Source organism: Callorhinus ursinus, unplaced genomic scaffold (genome assembly GCF_003265705.2).
Source record: "Callorhinus ursinus isolate GAN/ISIS: 27379988/994484 unplaced genomic scaffold, GSC_fseal_2.0 scaffold18, whole genome shotgun sequence".
Lineage (NCBI taxonomy): Eukaryota > Metazoa > Chordata > Mammalia > Carnivora > Otariidae > Callorhinus > Callorhinus ursinus.
The window spans coordinates 6,269,209-6,289,618 of NW_027397080.1; the positions used below are offsets into that span (position 1 = coordinate 6,269,209).

The 20,410-nt window shown below is 54.1% G+C and overlaps 1 protein-coding gene across 1 annotated transcript; it reads left to right on the forward strand.

The window, feature by feature from the left end:
- Nucleotides 1–1,278: 1,278 nt before the first annotated feature.
- Nucleotides 1,279–16,318, forward strand: HEYL (hes related family bHLH transcription factor with YRPW motif like). The gene is made up of 5 exons (XM_025856750.2): nucleotides 1,279–1,408; nucleotides 7,831–7,897; nucleotides 8,917–9,000; nucleotides 10,251–10,332; nucleotides 13,368–16,318. Exons 1-5 carry the CDS (start codon nucleotides 1,329–1,331, stop codon nucleotides 14,039–14,041), a joined length of 987 nt encoding a protein of 328 aa, XP_025712535.1. The 5' UTR covers nucleotides 1,279–1,328; the 3' UTR covers nucleotides 14,042–16,318.
- Nucleotides 16,319–20,410: the final 4,092 nt, after the last annotated feature.

A 20,410-nucleotide genomic window follows, 5' to 3' on the forward strand; every position in this document is an offset into this window, starting at 1 on the left:
CTGCAAGCAGGTGCTGATTCCTCCTGCTACCCATGTCTCAGAGTGTGTATGTATGTGTTTGTGTACTTGGCCATGTGGCTGTGTCTGCAGACATGTGTGGAAGGGGGCACAGGAATGTTATTCCACACTACTGTAATCAAGTGTTCCCAAGCAGGTCTGGAAAGTGCAGTTATTCTCAGATGACCAGCCCTATTCTCCCAAGCAAAAGGGTGGCTTCGTCTGTGTACTGGTGGGCAGGTGAAAGGGAGAGACTTCTCTGGTGTCTAACCCACCACATCAAGACCTTCCCGTCTCCTCCCTGCCCTTGCAGTCCACCTTGCAGGCTGTTCCCATTCTGCTTTCTTCTGAGCCTTGGGGGCTTCCCTGAGGTACTGGGCCATGAGGATGGCTGGTGAATCCCTGAGAATCTTCCTTGAGTCTCCCTTCTCAGTTGGAGTCCCCACTGAGTGAACAGTTTGGTCTGGTTGTGTGGGGCGACACAGGAAGGGAGGCTGAAGCGTACTTCCCCACCCCCTTTTTTGAGGCCCGGCCACAGCTTTGGGAATGGAGCCCTCTCCTGGCTCTCTTGGCCTCCCAGGCCAGCTCTGCCTCTGGTAACTGGGAATGGATTCCCAGGGACACCCACCACCCCCACCACCCAGTCCAGTTCTCTTGGCCAGAGCCGCGGTACCGCCGCAACTTCAGCTGTCCCTTGGGGGGGAATGACAGCCGCTTATCTCATGTTGGAGCCTCCCCACTCCCCCCCACCCCCCGCCCAACACACACACATTCCACATGCCTTGGACCCCTATGGGAAAAGCTGCTGGAGGATTCTTGTCAAGGATCAGGCCACAGCCACCCCCAACAACCTCACCAAACCCGATGTGTCTGCCTCCTCCAGAATCCCAGGAGGCAGGAGCCGGCGGGCTCGACCCTTGCAGAACGCACAACGTTCTGCAAGGGGCATCGCACAACGGCGCCCCCAGAGACCCGCAGCTCCCGGGGCGAACCAGGGACAGACGAGGACCCCTGGCTTCGCCGGAGGTGAGCCTCCAAGGGCACCTGCCCAAGGCCACCCAGCGCGCAGCGGCCAGGGCGGCGGAGCGGAGCCGGACCTCCCAGCCGTCGGAGGGGGTGGTGACCGCCCGGGGCCTTCCCACGGCTCGGCCTGCGCGTCACCGCGGGGGCGAGGGGCCGCCGGGGCGCCGGGGGCTGTGGCGCAGGAGAGGGCCCTGGGAAAGGGCGGCGGGGCCGGGGCGGGGCCGGGGCGGGGCGGGGCCGGGGGCGGGGCCCGACTTCCCGGCCGGGAGCCGGCACGGTAGCGCGGAGACCCAGAGCCTGCGCTCGCCATGAAGCGGCCCAGGGAGCCGAGCGGCTCTGACAGCGAGTCCGACGGACCCATCGACGTGGGCCGCGAGGGCGAGCTGAGGTAAGGGCCGGGATGGGGATACTGGGAGTGCCTGGACGGGTTCAGCGGGCCTTAGGACTAGTCCTTCGTACGGCCTCAGGAGATGCAGGTGTGGGCGACGGCCCGCAGGTGTGTTTGGGGTGGGGGTGCAAGTGGGGCACGTGTGCAGCGTGGGCCGTGACACGCACGAGTGTCTGGATCCTCTGCGCTCTGGGCCATTTCGGGCTCAGGGTGCCAGGATGGAAGTGGAGTTCAGCTCTGGGGTCTCAGGTTCAGTTGGTGATCGTCTTTCTGTGGAAGTGCCAGGTTGAGGCGATTGGCGCGGAGTTTTCCCTGAAGATCTTAGAAAACCCTCATGGAGTATTGGTTCCACACTCCCTGCCGGAATCCGCTGAGTGGGCAGAATAGCCATACTTTCTCTATTCTACCTTAGCTTGGGTGCACTTTCCATGTAGTACACAAAAGGCTTCCAGGGGGAAGAAAATCTCCCCTCCCCCGAGCAAATTGGACTTTGGAATCAAGGTTTTGGTACCAAAGAAAATAATAGCTGACTTGTCAGGGCAAGGGCCTACACTCCAATTCCAACACTCTTTCTAATGCACACCCTGCTGCCAATGTCTTTCAGCTTTTGGTAAATATTCTGACTTGCTTCAAAACTGTGGAACAAACTCCACTGGTACCGTTCTGCTATTTCCCCCAGTTCTGTGAACAGTCTAAGCTTCAGTTTCCTCATCGGTGAAATCAGTATAAATAATAGAACTGATCCCAGGTTTACTGGGAAAATCAAATAAGATGATGCATGTCATGAGCTTAGCACAGGGCTTAGCATATAGCAAATGTTTAATTCGTGTCAGGCACCCAACATGTGATGCCCAGAGCCCTGAAAGAGTGGCAGGGACTGAGTGGGAGTCTGCAGGCCTGAGTCCCAGCCCCAAATCTGCCACCAACTCACCCTGTGACCTTGGGCCATTGCTTTCTCTTTCTGAGCCTGTTTCCCCATCAATAAAATAAAAGGAGGACATGGAGTGGGAAAGAGAGGGGGCTATCTGATCTCTCCTGGCTCATCCAAACCTGACTCTCTAGAACAGATTTGAAAGGGGGATTCAGTTCGTCCTTAGGGATGTTTTTGAGGAACTTCATCATTTCAGTGACTCCAGTTTTCTGAGACCAGGAGATCCTACCTTAATCACAAAGCCTAGTAAAAATGCCACCAGTTTCCAAGTATTTATAGCTTATAACAGGAGGTAAGGCAATAGATATCCCCCTTGCATCCTGTACACTAATTAGGTTTTGGGGCATATAATACAATTTCTTATGCAACTTATTAGCATTCTTAAATTGTTTAGCAGAAACTGCTATTTAGAGAAGCAGTTCTCTGAGTCTGGGCCTGCTAGGAGCTGGGGAAGGGCCCAGCACCATGTGCTGGTGGTGGAGGGGGCTCTCAAATTCAATGTCATTAGGTCTCCATGAATCAGAGGCATGAAATTGATGCCAGAGAGCTGGCTCTGTCTTCCAAGAATTTGCAGTTTGGCCAGTGACCTGCCAGGTCACATAAAGACCATGGACAGGATGGAAGATGGAAGGAGAGACAGACTGTGGGCTGTGAGGGCACCCAAGCAGGGAGAGGTCACTTACAAGCAGAGGCATCGTGGAGGGTTTCTTGAAGGTGGTGGCATTTGGGCAATGGCATAAAGGATCAGTGGGAAGATTTTTCCTACACGGCATTTTGTCCTTTTGGCCAGAGCCCATTTTTAGAGACTATCTAGATTCTTAGAGGAGCAGACCCTCTCAGAGCAGAGAAAGCAGTTGGACATCTGGCAGAGGCTGACTTATAGACCCCTCTTTGTAGCACTCACCAAAGGGCCCTCCCCCCAGCAGACATCAATGCTTCAATTCAGGGCGTGCTGAACGATGCCTGCTGTGGCCCAGACCCTGGGCTGGGCGTGGGGGGCCCAGATGTATCCTGCTAAGCCTCTGCCCTCAGGGAACTCTCAGAGAAGAAGAGCTTCGTGTACAAAGAAAGCCAGATAAACAGTGGCAAGGGCCATGGGACTGGGGCAGCCAGCCTCCCTGGGGTCAGAGGCAGGGCGTAAATCCCCCACACTCAGAGATGTGAGAATAAGGAGCAGGGTGTATTCCATTGTCACTGTGGGCATCTGCCTGATGGCGGCGTCTTGCCCCGTATGAGATAATCACCCACAGATCTCCTATCTGAACCCAGCACCGCCCCCCCTGCCGCCCTCTGCCAACACAAGCTGGGTCCCAACGGAGAGTATAACCTCTCTCTCCCCTCCCCCTCTGTGAACATTCAGTGAACACCTGTCATATGTCAGGCACTGGGTCGGGGCCTGTGGGTCTTTCCTACATGATTTAAGGCACATGGTGGCCTTTGAAGTCAGATAGACCTGAGTTTGATTCTCACCACCATTAACATGGGCATTTCTGAACTTCAGTTTTCTCCTTTACAACACAGGGATGCTAATACCTACCTCACAGGGTGAGCCTTTGATGAGGTAATGTACCTAAAGCGCACAGCTCCCTGATTTAGTCCAAGGTAACTTCCAACAAATGCTGCTCTGGAAGGGGTCATCATTCAGTTGGAGGATGCCATGTTCACAAGGCAGCTTGGTCTAATGAAAAGATTAGAGGCCTGAAGACTTGATTTGCTGGGCATGATTCTTAACTCTTTGTGTCTCTGTCACTCCATCTATCAAATGATTATTTTTCCTAATGTGAAATAGCCCCAGTAAGACTTAATTCACAGGGCTATTGTGCAATAAATGAGACAAGTAAATGTGGAAGTACTGTCTAGAACAAGGAGTACTGGCTATGTAACACACATGGTGGGGGAGGGGGTGACGATACGGAGTGCACTGTGAAGAGCACTGGATTAAAAGCCAGGAGACTTGGCTCCAGTTCTGGAATTTCCTCCAATTTGCTGTGTGGCCTGGAACAGACCCTTCCCCTCTCAGATTTGCCTTATTTTACAAGTGGGCCCAGCACTCCTGAAAACCTTTCATTGGGGATATCATGATTTTGCCTTTGGTTAATGCAAAGGGCTTGGGGGGGGCGGGGGGGCGCGGAGTGCCCCAGGGGGCCTGAGGGTGAGTGCTGAGGGCATCAGGACTGGCAGCCAGACCACCTAGAAAGCTGCTTTTCCCCACACCCCAAGAGACCTCCCAAGAAATCTGGCTAGGGACCACTCGAGGCCCATGGAACAGATCTTGGTGGTCAGCATATCTTCTCTTGGTCCGTGAAAATCTGCCTTATTTTCAAACTGTCAGACAAGAAGCTCTCACACCTCCCCCCAGTGTCAGGGCCAGATCACAGCCTGGAAGTAAGCTCTGGTTGAGCTCTTGGGAGCTTTAAGGATAAGGGGACTGGAGGGCTATTCAGACAGACAGGAAATAGGAATTAAGAGGGAAAACAATGCTGAATTTGGAGCCAGAAGACATGGATTCCCATGCTGGCTTTGCTCCTTAGCAGCTGCATAGGCTGGGCAAGCTGCCTCCGGTCTCCAAGCCTCAGCATCCTCATCTGTAAAATGGGGCTTTTGTTAGGCTCAAAGGAGGGAAATATATGTAGCGATGCCAAGAAAACTGTGAAGTGAGGTTTGCCTGTGAGATATGGGAGTCGGGGAAGATGGATAATACTGCAAAGAACAAGTGACCAGGAGAGTGGATAAAGGGATGGCAGGGCCGTTGTGCCCTGCAAGGGGTGCGTCAACCTCCAGAAGATGGTCCCTGAGGAGGGATCAGGCTGAGGGGCAGTGACGTGTGCAGTTGCTAACCCAATACCCCTAGAGACTCCTTATCCAGCCTAGGGGGGACAAAGGCCATGTTTTAGTATCCTTTGGCTCTTGGGGCTTGTCCTGAGTGTAGCTTTGTAAACAAACTGCCCTACAGATCTCAGGATCGGGCCATCCGAGCCCTGGACCTAGCTTGCTGGGTCATCCCTCCCAGGAGCTTCATAGGCCTCTGACCAGCCCTTCTCATCCAGATGTTTGGAAGGAGATATCCTTTTCCAGTTGTAGCTGGACAAAGCCAGGGACATAGCAGTGGGATTTGATCATGGTTGATGTGGACTCTCCTGCAACCTTCTCTCTTTGAGCAGTTGATGAAAATGATCTAGCCTCTCATGCCAAGAGGGTAGTCACATGGACTGGGACCCTCCTGGTGAGCCACATAGACCCCCATTCCACAAAGGCCTAGGAGGTAGCTTTTATGGTGTCACTTCTCTGCTCCCCAGTGATGCCAAAGATGGGAGCAGGAGGAGGGAGCTCAACCATGGGCTCTGCTATGCTCCAAGCACTTGCTGGGTACTGGGGCTACCATGGTGAATGAGACAGGCGTGGTTCGTGACCTCAGGGAGCCTATGCACTTGGTGGAGAGATAGACATTAATCAAATAATCATATACATAAAAAACAACAAATGGGCATACATGCTATGAATGCAGGATGCTAGGAGAGGGTAGAGCAGGGACCGTGTAGTGGGAGGGGGGTGTCAAAAGAGGCTCCCCCAGGAAGGTGGCATTTGAATTGAGATCGGAACGGTGGTAGAAAGTACTAGGCAGGGCGCCTGGGTGGCTCAGTTGGTTAAGCGACTGCCTTCGGCTCAGGTCATGATCCTGGAGTCCCGGGATCGAGTCCCACATCGGGCTCCCTGCTCGGCGGGGAGTCTGCTTCTCCCTCTGACCCTCTTCCCTCTTGTGCTCTCTATCTCTCATTCTCTCTCTCTAATAAATAAATAAAATCTTTAAAAAAAAAAAAAAAAGAAAGTACTAGGCAAAAGAGGCTGGGGCTTGGGGGTGGGGAGACAGGGTGCACCAGAGCACTCTAGGCCAGGGGAACAGTATGTGCAACCACAGGAAGGAGTGGAGCATCACAGGCTGAGGCATACAGAGCAAAGGAGAGTTGAGTCTAGGAGGTGACAAGAGCCGGCTGGGCCACCTGAAAGATGACGGCCTCGATCCTAAAAGCATTGGGAAGGCCCTGAGGAGTTTTAAGAGAGTGACAAAATCAGACGTGTATTTAAATGATCACTGGGCCTGTTTGTAGGGGGTCAAAGGGGTGCAAAGGGTCCCAGCAATAGAATCCTGCAGCCGACCAGATGAGAGATGATAGAGGTTTGGTCCTCTGAGCAGCAGTGGAAATAAGCAGGACGGAGGGGAGACATATCTCAGACATGGAATGGGCACTTTTGGATGAGGTGGGTGAGGACAGAAGAGGAATCAAAAGTAGTGGTGGCCAGGGGGCCTCACAGAACTGGGAGATGGGATGCCTTTGCTGAGATGGGGGTCCAGGGGGTGGTGGTGGAGGTGGAGGTAAGCTCACGGGTACAAGTTCAGATGTGTGGCATTTTGCATTTGGAAATGGTAGGGGAGTCACCCTGTCCAAAGCTATTCGTGGATAGGGCATCTCTCCCTGGGAGCTGAGCGTCTGGACGGCTGGGGCCTGGCGGACCGCATCCAGTCCAGCCCTGGACCTGAATGGGGCCTCCGGGGTGTTGGCCAAATGAATGGCTCTCCGTGCAACCCCGCGAATCCCCTCTGTTCCGGGAGAGCCTCTGAAGCAGGAAACCGTTAGCGGGGCGAGCGGTTGGGCTGGAGAAGATTTCGGTCAGTCGGGGCAAGAGAGACCCCCCCCATTCCACCCCCTCATCCCCCGAGGCTGAGTCTCTTCCCGGCGAGGGGGACTCCCGGAGTGCGAGCAAATATCCGTCTTGTGCCAGGCCGGCAGACGGGCGGAGGGGCCGCCCGACGCGATGCGGGGCTGCAGCCTTCGGGGGAGGCCAGGGCAGCGTCCCGAGAGTCCGAGGGGGCCTGTGACCCAGATGCCGCCTCCCTCTCGCCCGGGCCGCGCTGCGTGGGAGGAGGCGGCAGCTGCCGGCGGGGCGGAGGGCGGGCGGCGGGCGCGCCCGGCCCGTGGGAAGCGGCGGCATCTGCTCTTTCCACGCTCTTCCCAGCGGCTCCCTCTGAAACCCAAGCCGCCGGCCCGGCCCCGCCGCCGCCGCCGCCGCCGCCGCCGCCGCCGCCGCCCGGGCCCTAGCCCGCCCCGCCCGGGATCGGGTTGCAGGAGCGCAGCGGCCCGCTGCGGTTCCCCGACGCCCGCGGCCAGGGGCGAGGGGCAGGGGGCGAGGCCGAGCGGGTCGGGCCGGGAACCCAGCCCCCACCCCCTGCCCCAGCAGCCGCGTGGCCCTGGGGCAGGAAACCGAGCGCAGGGGCGACTTGGCGGGGGGGGGTGGGGTGGTGGGGGAGCGATGGGCCCCCACCGACGCCTGCCCTGCGCCGCTTCCCGGCCTGGGAGTCCTCTGCGGCCGGGGAGACCACGGCCCGGCTGGGAGGGGGCAGTGCCCGCCCACATCCCCGCCTCCTCCAAGGTCAGCCCAGGCCAGGGAGATGGTCCCCCAGCTCTGAAAAATCAGACTTTCTCTTCTCCTGCAGCCAGATGGCCAGGCCGCTGTCCACCCCCAGCCCTTCGCAGATGCAAGCCAGGAAGAAACGCAGAGGGGTGAGTGTCTGTCTCGGCAGAGTTGCCCGTCGAATCTTTGCCCTGAGTCCCCAGGGGCCTGGCCCGGAGAACCCTGGTCAGAAACATCAGCCCCATCTAGACTGCCTGAGGGCCAATCCTGGCTCTGCCAGTAGCTAGCGGAGAGAATTTGGGCAAGCCACTTAACCCCTCTGTGCCTCATTTCTTCACTGTGTAACCGAACCAATGAGGGTGCTACCTCACGGGGCGATTTTGAAGGTTACATGAATTAATGTAATACACTCAGGACAACACCTGACTCACGTTAGCCCTTACCGTTTATTCCAGCCTTCCCCCTCTTCTCTCCAAGCCCAGCACTTTCATTTCCTCTCAGGGTGCTGAGGGGTGGGGGAAGGGAACAGAAGAAGGAGGCTCCCTGGCTGGCTCTCTGCTGCCTCATCCCAGCCTCCTGTCATTTGCCCCCAGCATGTAGCTGCGCTCCTGCCCTGGGGGTCCAAAGACCGGGAATGTGGCAGAGACCAGCCCTGACCCTCACTTAGGCAAACCATTCCTCCCAGCCCTCATCTTTTGCTGTAAAACGGGGGTCGTAATGTCTGCCCTGCTCTCCGTATTCGGCTACCAGTAGGGTGAGGTGAGAATGAGAGGCCTCCCCAGCTGGAAGCAATGCCTCTTCCGCACCCAGCAACGGAGGGGGTAACCTTGGCCTGCGGGAGCCTCCGGGGCCTGCTGCAGGGCTGTGGCTGGTGTCCCTGTTCTGATGGGCCGGTCTCCTGTTGTACCTGCAGTTGTGCATTTTGAGCATCATCCCTGCAGACCAAGACAAGAGACTGGAGTTCCGCTCCCAGCTTTGCACTTCTTTCCTGTGTGACCTTAATCAAGTCATTGCCCTTCTCTGAGCCTCGATTTCCTCCTCCATTAAGTAAGAACAGATTTCTCTCCCTCACAAAAATATTGTGAGGGAAGACATGAATCCGTGTCCCTCAAAGCACGCTGGAAACTGGCGAAGTGCCCATGAGTAAATTCCTGTCATTGTGTTTTAGATCATAGAGAAGCGGCGCCGAGACCGCATCAACAGCAGCCTTTCTGAGTTGCGACGCTTGGTCCCCACCGCCTTTGAGAAACAGGTATGTGATATTCCTGATGGTACCAGAGGAAACCCCATGCGGGTGGCAGATGTGGCCCATTCTTCGTGGTATGTCATATTGATTGGTAGCAGCTGCTTGAAATGCTGGCACCTCGTTTGCTGATATCTGTCACCTGCTGATATCTGCCAGGGAGAAAGGGCATGGAAATTTATATTTACTCTGGTGTCTCCAGTGTTGTGGCTTTCTGTCCCTCATCCCCTTGACAGAAATCCTTAAAATGATCCTGAAGGCTAGGGATGATTATGCCCATTGCACAGGTGAGGAAACTGGGGCACAGACAGGTGAAGTACCTTGCACTCGGATCACACAGCTAGGAAGTTGCAGAACAGAACCGGACCACAGAACTGTATGAGTCTAGAGCCCCCTCGCCCTCTGCACTGCGGACGGTTCCAGAGCCGTTTGAAAGCGGAACAGGCTGCTGGGGTGTGAGCACCCTGCCGCTGCATGTGTGTGTGGCGGGGGGCAGGCGACAGTGGGAAGGGAGTCGGACAGTGAAGTCAATCGGACAGTCTCAAAGATTCTCCACCCTGTGCTCCAACGCACGGTCATGGGTCATGTGCCTTCCTTTATGCTGGTGAGAACAAGTCGGTCATTCCACAGACGTTCACTGAAACTTCCACAGGCCCAGCCGTGACCTAGACCTGGTACCTGCCCTCAGGAGCTCACGGGGATGCTATAGGCGTAGCAAGCATTGCTCGAGAGAGAATAGAAGAAGAACAAGTGCTGTGGGGCTAAGGGGATGAGCTAGATCTGGGGCATGGTGAGCGTGAAGTTGGATTCCCAGGGAAGCTAGTCTAGGAGGCAGGTGGGTACGCAGGAGAGGCATTCTGGGGATGGTGCACTAAGCCATGGAGGTCGATGAGACCTGCCGGGTACAATGTGCCAAGTGAGAAAAGGGAGCCAGTGCCCACTGGGAAACAGCCCCATTTTAAGGGAACAGGCAGAGTAAGGTGGAAGAAAAAGCTAGAAAAAGTGGTGTCACGAAGTCAAGGGAAGGAGGGGTTTCAGGAAGGATGCTCGGCAGTGCAGCGGGCGTGCACGGGCTAACATGGGAACTGAAGAGAATCTGTTCATTTGGGAAAGCTTGGCCGAAGTAGAAGCCCCCCTGCAGGCCATGGTGGAGTGGGAAGAAGATGGGGACAGGGAGCCTGTGAGGGCTGATGACACCATAGGGAGGGGAGCGAGAGGTCAGCTGGAGGCCTTCACTCTTCTGTCTTCTGTGCACGCAGGGCTCCTCCAAGCTGGAGAAGGCCGAGGTCCTGCAGATGACAGTGGATCACTTGAAAATGCTCCACGCCACTGGTGGGACAGGTACCGATGCTCTTCTCTCCCGGGAGTCATTCATGAAACACATATCTGGGGGCTAGGCCCTGCGGATCCACTGGTGAGCAAAGTAGACATGGTCCCTGGCCTCAAGGAACTCGTGGTCTATGGTGGGGCTGAAGCAGGTCCAGGTGCAGCTGTCCCAAAGCCTGGCTCTCTCCTTTCAGCATTACCCTCTCCACTGTCAGTGTCCCCAGTGGTCCCCACCTTGTCCTCTACTCCACTCCTTCCAGCCTTAGTTAGCCCTTGGAGGGGGTCTGCATAGATGACCTGTCCCTACGGGTTCCCCACCTTAACCCCCACCCTCCTTCAGCCTTAGCCCGAATGAACTCATTCTCACTGGGATCCCGGTGGAAACCCTGGGAGGGGCCTGCCTGAGATGTTTAGCCACAGATGTTCACTGGTGTGCCTTCTGGGCTAGGGCTGAGGTCATGCTCACAGTTGAAGACCCGTCGTGGGATTGTAGTAGAACCCAAATGTAACTCGTGCCGTTATTTTGGGCTGGTCCATTGCAGTGAAGTCATGGAACTGTGGCCTTAAAAAGACTTCTGAACAAATGGAAATTCTGTCTGCATAAAGCCTCACTGTGTATTTTGGCGATTTCACAATTGAGAAATGTTGAAATCTACACAGACCTGCGCCACAAAGACCTAAGTCCTAAAACCTTAACTTGGCCACCTTTGGAGGGGGCAGTCACATTTCAAGTGACCCAGCCTGGTGCTTCTCAGGCTTCAGTGAGCCACAGTATCATCTGGGGGCAGACAGTCACGGGGCACACCCCAGAGATTCTGAGCCAGGAAGCCTGGCCTGAAGGTTAGGAATTTGCAAGTTTAGCAAGCACGCCCGATGACCCTGATGCAGGTGGTCACTTGGAGAACTTCTGCCAAAGGAATGCATGGCCAACAGTGAAAACTGATTCTAATCAACCAGTGGGGGAGAGCTCTCCAACTACATTTATGGGTATCCAATTCAAAGAAAAATAGTGACTAATATTTTGGCCAGAATTCTATAGTTTCAAAATGCTTTCACCAAGGTTATCTCATTTGATTCTCACAAGAATCTCGAGGCTGGGGGTTGTTGGCATCACCCTACTCTGGCCAAGGGCTAATGGGAGGACAGGACTGGCTTAGAGCATGGCTTTGGGTTAGAATCCTGAATTGAATTGATTCAAATCCCATGAATTCTGAATTTGGCTCTATTACTTGCTAGCTTTATGACCTTTGACAAGTGATTTAGTTTCTCTACACCTCAATATTCTCATCTCTGGAATGGGAATAATGATAGGATTTTTCTGAGAATTAAATCAAATAATGTAAATTGAGTACTTAATAAGAACTCAGAAAATGTTAGCTGACAAAGAAGAGCAAACACAGAAACTAAGTATACAGCAGAGTAAGGTCTTGTCCCCGAGGAGGCCTGACTCCAAACACCATCCCCTGCAGAGTTGTCCCTCTATGGGAGCCTCGGCCATGAACCAGGGACCAGATATTTGCAGCCAGAGTCACGGGGTCAGGGCCCATTGAGGCTGGTCTGTCTGTGCACAGAGGATGATTGAGGGGGGCAGGTGGAAAGGCAGTGAGAACCGAGCACCTCTGTGGCCAGGCCACCTGGTCAGACTTCACTGAAGCCAGCCAAACTGAGGATCCCAGACTGATGGCGGCAGCTGAGGAACAGACTGGGGTCCTGCTTTCCTGACTGCCCTTCAGGCTAGGGGACAAACTCACATGCCTTCAGGGGCCAAGCCAGTAATACGCAGTTGACCCTTGAACAACACAGGTTTGAATAGCGCAGGCTCACTTACATGCAGAGTTTTTGCACTAAGTGGAAACAGTTTTGGAGATTTGCAACCCTTTGAAAAAAAATTGTAGACACACCACAGAGCCTAGAAATATTGAAAAATTGAAGAAAAAGTTAGGTATGTCATGGAATGCATAAAATAGACGTAGATACAAGTCTGGTTTATCACTCACTACCATAAAATATACACACATCTATTACTGAAGTTAAAATTTAGCAAAACTTCCTCATACAAACTCAGACCACACATGGTGCCATTCACAGTGGGGAGAAATGTAAATGTAAAGATGTAGTAGAATCATAACTGCATGAAGTTAACTGTGGCATATACATACCGTATACCGTACTCCAGGAATAATTTCCTCGCCCCTCCTGTTGCCCTTGTGGTGAGCTCAAGTCTTGCGAGTATCAGCTCAAGACCCCATGTGGCACTAATCATCGCTGCCGGAGCAGTCCTTCTCTCCAGTAAATTGCTATCACAGTAAAAAGTGATCTCTGGTAGTTCCCACTACTAGTAGTTTGGCGGGGAGTCAAAAGTTTACTCAGGTGTTCAACTGCACTGGGGGAGGATCGGTGCCCCTAGCCCCCATGGTGTTCAAGGGTCAAGTGTAAATGATGGCTAACTTTGAATTCATGGACTATTTCTGTGCACCATTGCATTTAGTTTCACCCTCACAGCCCTGTGCAGTAAGTATTACTCTGTGCCCATTTTACAGCCAAGGAAATTGAGGCTTAGAGAGATTAAGAGACGTGTCCGTGGTCAGGCCACTAGTTAAGTGGCAGAGCTGGGATTTGAACTCAGCTCTCCTGGCTTCCAGAGACCTCAGGCTTCAGTGTGACACTACGCTGCCTTCTCTGTGTGGGGGGGGGGGGGCCCGGCCCTGACGGCTGCGGTCTCCACCTCCCCATGGGCACAGGTCCTTCACACCTGGCAAGTGTCCACTTAAATGACATTATCTTGGTCACCAAGTTTCTTCTCTGCGTTCATCGTGAATTTCAGTGAAAACGGTACTCTACATTTTATCATGCTTCGTAGTTCAGTGAACTCATTTGATCATCACAGTGCCCCCCCTTTACCCCACGTAGGGGTGATTGTTCCCACTTTACAGATGTGGAGACTGGGGCTCAGAGAGGTGAGGTGGCACGCCCAAGGTCACACAGGTCTGACCCCAGATCAGCACTTGGCCCTCGCCTGGCACACACCCTCATCACGCCTCGCTTTGCAGGATTCTTTGATGCCCGAGCCTTGGCGGTGGACTTCCGGAGCATCGGTTTTCGGGAGTGCCTCACCGAGGTCATCAGGTACCTGGGGGTCCTGGAAGGGCCGAGCAGCCGTGCAGACCCCGTCCGGATTCGTCTTCTCTCGCACCTCAACAGCTATGCAGCCGAGATGGAGCCTTCTCCCACGCCCACTGGCCCCCTGGCCTTCCCTGCCTGGCCCTGGTCCTTCTTCCATAGCTGTCCAGGGCTGTCAGCCCCGAGCAACCAGCTCACCATCCTGGGAAGAGTGCCCGGTCCCATCCTCCCCAGCGCCTCCTCTCTCGCTTACCCCATCCCGGCCCTCCGAACCACTCCTGTGCGCAGAGCTGCTGGTACCGTCCTGCCAGCCCGCAGGAATTTGCTGCCCAGTCGAGGGGCATCTTCCACGCGGAGGGCCCGCCCCCTGGAGAGGCCAGCCGCCCCCCTGCCCGTGGCCCCCAGCATCAGGGCTGCCAGGAGCAGCCACATGGCACCCCTCCTACGATCTTCTTCCCCCGTGCCCCCCGGTATCGTGGGGTCCCCTGCTTATGTGGCTCTTCCTGCCCCCAGGCCCTCTTCCCCAGGGGCAGCTGGGAGGCCAGCGGGAGCCGTGCTCTGCCACTCCTGGGTCTCCGAAATCACTGAAATCGGGGCTTTCTGAGCTGGCTTCTCCCCAGTAGCGAGGAGGGTTCTTTTTCCAGGAGCTCTAAAAACAGTGCTGTCTTCTGCCCTGCTTCCCGGCCTGGCTCATCTGTTTGCGAAGGCATCTTCCTCACCCGTCGGAGGCCCCTTCCTCCTCTGGCCCATCTCCCCTCACTGCCCATCCAAGCCTGCGGACCCAGCTCTCCTGGAGCTGTTCTGATCTCAGAGGCCTGGTCTCCTTTCTTACCGGGGACAGATAAGCCCTGGGAGGGCCCCTACAAGCTTTGCCCAGCCCCTTTCCTGCCCTGGCACACAGGGGGCAGCAGGCATGAATCTGAGGTCTGGGAACTAAGCTTGACCCTAAAAGGCACAATGGCCTCAGGCCGGCTGCTTGCCTAGAGAGTTCAGAACCCAGCCTGAGCAGTGATTGACTGGTGCAGCCTTCCCAGGCCCCCAGGGCCAGAACTTAGTGTCTGCCTCACTTCCGGAGACAATAACAGAGCAGGGGCCACAAAGCGGTCTCTGGGGAACCCCCCTCTGCCCCTACCCACCCCGTTGCAGTGAACCACAGGACAGGCCCCCCTGTCCACCGCAGCCAAGGCCCGGGGGTTAGGGGCCCAGTAGGGCCTGCTCGGTGGTCTTCCCCGCTGCAGACACCTACACTCCGGCTGACCCCCCAGTTCCCTGCATAGAGATGGGAGGTTTCTGGGCAGCAATAAGGCAATAAGGCCAAACAGGGGATCCTTACCACCAGGCCTGGGACAGTGCTCCCAGACAAGAGCTGGGATTGAGCCGAGAACCCAGCTCCCTGCCTCTCGCACCATCACCATCCTCCAGATGCCTGGTGCCTGTTGGGTGCACAGCGTGGAGGGTCACATTCCCATGTGATGGTGCCCCCGGAGGGGCCCTCTTGGGATTCAGCACCAGACGTTTGTGCTGCCTGGTTTGCATCCGGCTCGCAGAGCCCAGACTGTGGGACAGCCAAGGGCTGTCAGCTGGACAAAAATAACTGCAAGGAGGGGCGAGAGGAAGGACAGTCAGAGGCGGCTGGGCCCTTCATGGTCACACGGCAGGTCAAGGGCCTGAGATCCTGTTCACCCAGGATGCCGCGCAGCCGGCTCTGCTCAGAGGCCATTTCAGGACCCGCTCCAGCCCTGGCTGCTCGTCCTGTAACGAGGGATCAAATGGCCTGTGGCCACCATTCCCAGCAGAAGAGCAGAGGCCAGACAGGACTGGGGCAGCCCCGGGACTGACTTTCAGCTGGACCCGTGTTGCCAGACCCGCCGTTAAAATGTAGAGCCACTTCTGTGCTTGTTGGCAGGTATCTGCTTCCCTTGAGGGCCTCTAAATGCCCCGCTGCCCCATGTGGCTTTCCCCCAGGCCCCCACGCTGGTTGGTAAATACTTCTTTCGAACGTCACCCCTAGGAAGATAATTTCACGCCCACCCTTTGATGGAACTACCCTTCCCAGAGACTAAATTGAGGAGATCCTTGGGCTCAGACATAGAGTTTGCTAAAACCCTGGGGGAAAGGGCCGTTTTGCAGAAATGGGGCAGAGGGCAGAGATCATTTAAACGACCCAGAAATCTCTTTTGAAAAGGCAAATTCCTCCAGGAGGCCTGAAGAGCTAATGTATTCTTTCAGTCCTCAGTGTTTGTTCGATCAGATTTCTGTCCTCCTGGATGCGTCTGAGATGTGCAGCCGTGGGGAGCGAGGGCAGCATTCCAGGGAGTGGGTCACTGGCCAGAGGTGCTCCTGACGGAGACAGACAGGGAGGGCAGGGCAAGTCAGCAGGCTCCCAGGAGTTGGGAGAGGTGGGCACAGGGAGGTGGCAAAGGAAAGAGCCCAGCTTCACCTTTGTCACGGAGGGCAGAAAGAACCGCTCCTCCTCCTAATCTTCCTCCCGCTTCCCCCGCTCCTCTCCCGGGCTATCCCTGCTGGCGGCCCCCTGCTCCCAGGGTATACCAGGTCGGTGCTGCAGTCCCGCAGTTTGGCAACTTCATAGCCTGAGAATATGGAAAACCCATTTCCACGTTTCCAGGACCCAATTCCAGAAGAATCTGTTGACACCATCGAATGAGGTGGAAATGGCCCAGAACTTTCAGCGTCTGAGTTGATCTTGAGTTCATTCTCCCCAAGAGATGGTGAATGAGAAAGGTGACTATGTATTTGTTTTCATGGTTGAGGATTTGTATCTTTTGTTTCTATTCCCAAGCCTTTCTGGTGTCCCCGACTCCTACCCCCTTGCTGGGGCTGTAGCAGGCATCCAATAAAGTTGTTTTAGCTCTTCTAAAAACCTCTGGAGGATTCTACTTCTTGAGATCTCTGAAGTCCATTCACTTCTCTCCAAGTCCCCGGCTATCACCCTGGTCTGGCCATTTCACCTGCCCCCAGATCACTGCCCTCCACAAGGTCGTTTTGCTTCCGTCTTGCTTTGTCACTCAGTTCTCAAGGCAACCAGAGAGCTTTAAACATGCAAATCATATCATACCAACTCTGGCATAAAACCCTCACTTTATTACCCTATTATTCCCAAGATAAAATGCAAGCTCTTCCTCTTCTCGTCCCAGCCTCACTTCCAGCCAATTCCAATCTTGCTCACTGTGCTTCTGCCACCTGGCTTTCCTTCATTTCCTCAACATTCCAGCCTGTTCCCACCTCCAGGACTTGGCATATGCTCTTCCTGTGCCCAGAATGCCCTTCCCCTACCTTCTGCATGGCCGAGCTCTTTATACTCTTGGCTTAACCTCACCTCCTCAGAGAAGGCTTCCTTGACTTCTGTGCTTGAATAGTTAGTTCATCAATCTCCAAGCCCCGTATTCTTTCCCTCCTTAAGGCACTTGCCATTGCACGTCCATGTGTGTTTACTTCTTGGTTGATCATCTGCCCCACCAGCACGTAAGCTCCGTGGGCCCAGAGACCATTTGTGGCTTGCTCTCCACCCTGGATCCAGTGCCAAGCACCATACCTGGCTCTAAGTTGGTGTTCAATAAATATTCATCAAATTCGTCAATGAACTGGGGAGGTGAGGAACTTTCCAGACTCAAGCTGCTGGATGATACAGGTCCTTGAGCGGTGAACCCCCCTGCTACTGGCCTACTTTGGGGGGAGGCTGGAGAGCAAAGCAAGAGGCAGGGCCAAGGGACTGGAAGTTCTGGCAGATGGTGGGGAGGCTCTGGCCAGAGAAAAGTGCAAGTGTGCTCACGCTGGAGCGCACAATGGCAGCTGAGACCAGGGAGGCGTCCCTCCAGCAGGTATTGTTCTCCACTCTTGCCCTGATGGATCTAGCTTGCGATCAATCCTACACACATTTGCAGAGGTCTGCTCTGCGCCAGGCCGGGCGTGGTGGAGCCAGGGGTGATGAGAAGGCTGAGGGGACCCAGGGGAGATGTCTGCCTCTGCCTGGGGTGGCCACAGGGGAGGGGACAGCTGGGAGGAAGACTTCCTAAAGGAGCACCAGAAAAGCCATTCTACCAGAACACGGAACCCCGGTGCAAAGACCTGAAGACGTTGTGGGACGCCCTGCGAGTTGGTTCTAAGTTGAGCACGGGCCTTCAGCAACAAAGGGAAGGCGGGCTACCCTGGGCACTGAAGCCAGCCTTCCTGGGTTCAGCCTCCACCTCTGTCACTTATCAGGGTTGTGGTCTTGGACAAGTTACTTAACATCCCTAATCCTCAACTTCCTCATCGATAAAATAGGGATAATGCAGTAATGGCTATTAACTGAGTGGTAACTATGTACTGGGCACTGTTGTTACTGCTTTTCATGGAATGTTCCCATTTTACAGATGAGAAAACTAAGCCAAGACACCATCTCCTAAAGTTAGGGGAGATCGAATAGGGTAGCACACAGAAAGCCTTCACCCCAGAGTTTGGGTCATATGAAGCACTCAGTCAGTCTTAGCCCATTAGTGTCATTAATGGAAAGAGACCAGATCCAAACTGGGGGAAACCGTGGGTGCCATGCAGAATTTGGGCTTTAGCTTATAGGCAATGGAAGCCATGGAAGGTTTTGCCAGGTGAATGCCAAGGTAAATGCCAAGATTGGACCCGTTTAAGAAAGTCTTGCTTGGGGTAGTGACTGGGAGAAGGAGTTTCCAGACTCAAGTCTACCTATTCATTGGAAACACTTAGATGCTTTTTAAAAAACATCGGTGCCCAGGCCCCAGAGATGATGATTTAACCTGTGTGCAACAGAGCCCAGACATCCCATAAGGAGGTGTGAAGAAGAGTTGGGATTTCTTTCCTAGTCAACATCAATTTCCATTCAGTAGGTGAATTGGACTCCAGTTTGTAAGCCTAAAAAGAACTCATACTTTCTGAGAAGCAAAGCAGAAATTAGTTTCCACAAGGGCATCTCTGTCCTCCAAGCCCCTCCTAGACCCTGGCCCATGGTAGATGCCTAAGAAACATCTTGTGCTGAAAGCTTTGGGGATTTGTAATTCAATCAAGAGTCATTGAGTATTTTTTTGACTTTGTGAAAAACTCAAGATATTAGCTTCCTTCCCTTTTTCCTGGGGAGAGAGAGTAGGAAAAATCAGGCCTGGATATCAGCTGATTCCATTAGTGACAGTAAACATTTTGAGCCCTTGACTTACATTATCTCATATAATCTTCCCTATAGCCCGGAGAGCAAGAACATTATTATCCCGCATTTTACAGAAGAGGAAAATGAGACTCAGTTTGTTAGTGAAAGCACCCAAAATTTACAATACTAATCAGTGTTCCAGTCAAAATGAAAACGAAGGTCTATCTGATTCAGTCTTAACCAGTACAGTACACTGCTTCCTTCCCAAGCTGCCTCCTGTTACAAAGCCAACGACATTCAGTGGTCGGCCTTAAGGACTTGGGCAGGACTATTATGTTAGCCTGGGAAGCCTTCATCCCACTGTGCTTTTCTCCCCGGTGCTAGGGAGAGGAAAGCTTGGCTGCTGTAACAAAGAGGCCCAGCAATAACTCAGTGGATGAAAGAAGACAGAAGCTTATTTATTTCTTGTGTAACTGCCTGGTGAATATTCCAAGTCAGCCAGAAGCTCTGCTCAATGCAGACATTCTAGAACCCAGATTCCTTCCATCTTGATTCCTCACCATCCCTTAGGGCATTGGGTCTACCTGGTTGAAGCAAGGTCTCCATTGGTTCAAACCAGCAAGAAGGGAACAAGAGCCTGGTTATAAGCATGACCAGTCTTTTTAAACTTAGACCCAGGAGGGGCATGTCTATGTCCATCCACTTTCTCTTGGTGAGAACTTTGATGGTTGGCCACATCAAACTGCAAAGGAGGCTGGGAAATGCATTTTAGCCCTGTTTTCTGCAATAGGTGTGAATGGATGTTGACAGATAGTCTCTATCACCTGGCCCTTACCACCCAGCCTGGGAGGGCCATTGGAAGCTATGACTGCCGTGTGTGTGTGTGTGTGTGTGTGTGTGTGTGTGTGCACGCACGCGCGCGCGCGTGCGCATGCAAACCCATGATCTGGAGGTCAATTTACTTTGAGTTTAAGGAACCAAGTATAGATATTCCATCTACCATTCTCTGATTCCACAAGGGTAGGTTGAATTCCCTCAAATGGAATTGTGTCTGTACTGGGCCCAGTGCTCTAGAGAACTCCCCCAGAAAACACAGTGTAAGAGTAGGAGGGCTTGTTACCAGTGGGCCTCGCCCACAAGTGATCAGCCTCCCCTGGGGGGACTGTGTGCCACATGGGGCCCTGAGGGCCTCCTTCCAGCATCCCGGCTCCCCACTGGGGAGGAGGACGTGACTGATGTTCATACCTTCCCTGACCCAGACTGGCTGTCCTGCTTGCTTCTCTTCCAACTGACACAGCCTGCCTGGAGCTCTGATAAAATGTGGGGCCTCACAGATCTGTGGGCGCTGTTTGTGAAAGTTAAGTCTCTCATGAATAGGGCTGCTGAGAGGGCCCTCATTAACTACTTGACAGTGGTGGGTGAAGAGGAGCCAGGCGTTGGGTCTCCAAAGACCCCAGCTCCCAGGACTTATTTTTTTTTTAAACTCCATGTCAGAGTAGAAAGAAGCAAGAGTGTCGTTCAGCCCATGAATCTCAGAAAGCTGGCTGGCCAACCTCAGGGGCTAACCCTGAGCCCAAGGGCCATTTTAAAGTCAGCGTTGGCTCGGGCCTTTGGGCAAGATCTGGACTGCCCTGCTTTGCTCAAGGAAGTCCAGTGTGTAACACTCCAGCCCAGGCACCCAGATGCTCTGTTGGAGCCCCAGTAAAATAATGAACAACTCCAGCAACCCTAAAAGGAATCGCTCAACGAGAAGGAATAGTAGGAATGCTTCATAAGGCACAGCACGTTACATTTCAAGTGCCTTCAAGGGGGTTACCTCACTCACGCCCCTTGACAATTTGGCCAAGGGAGCCAGGGCAG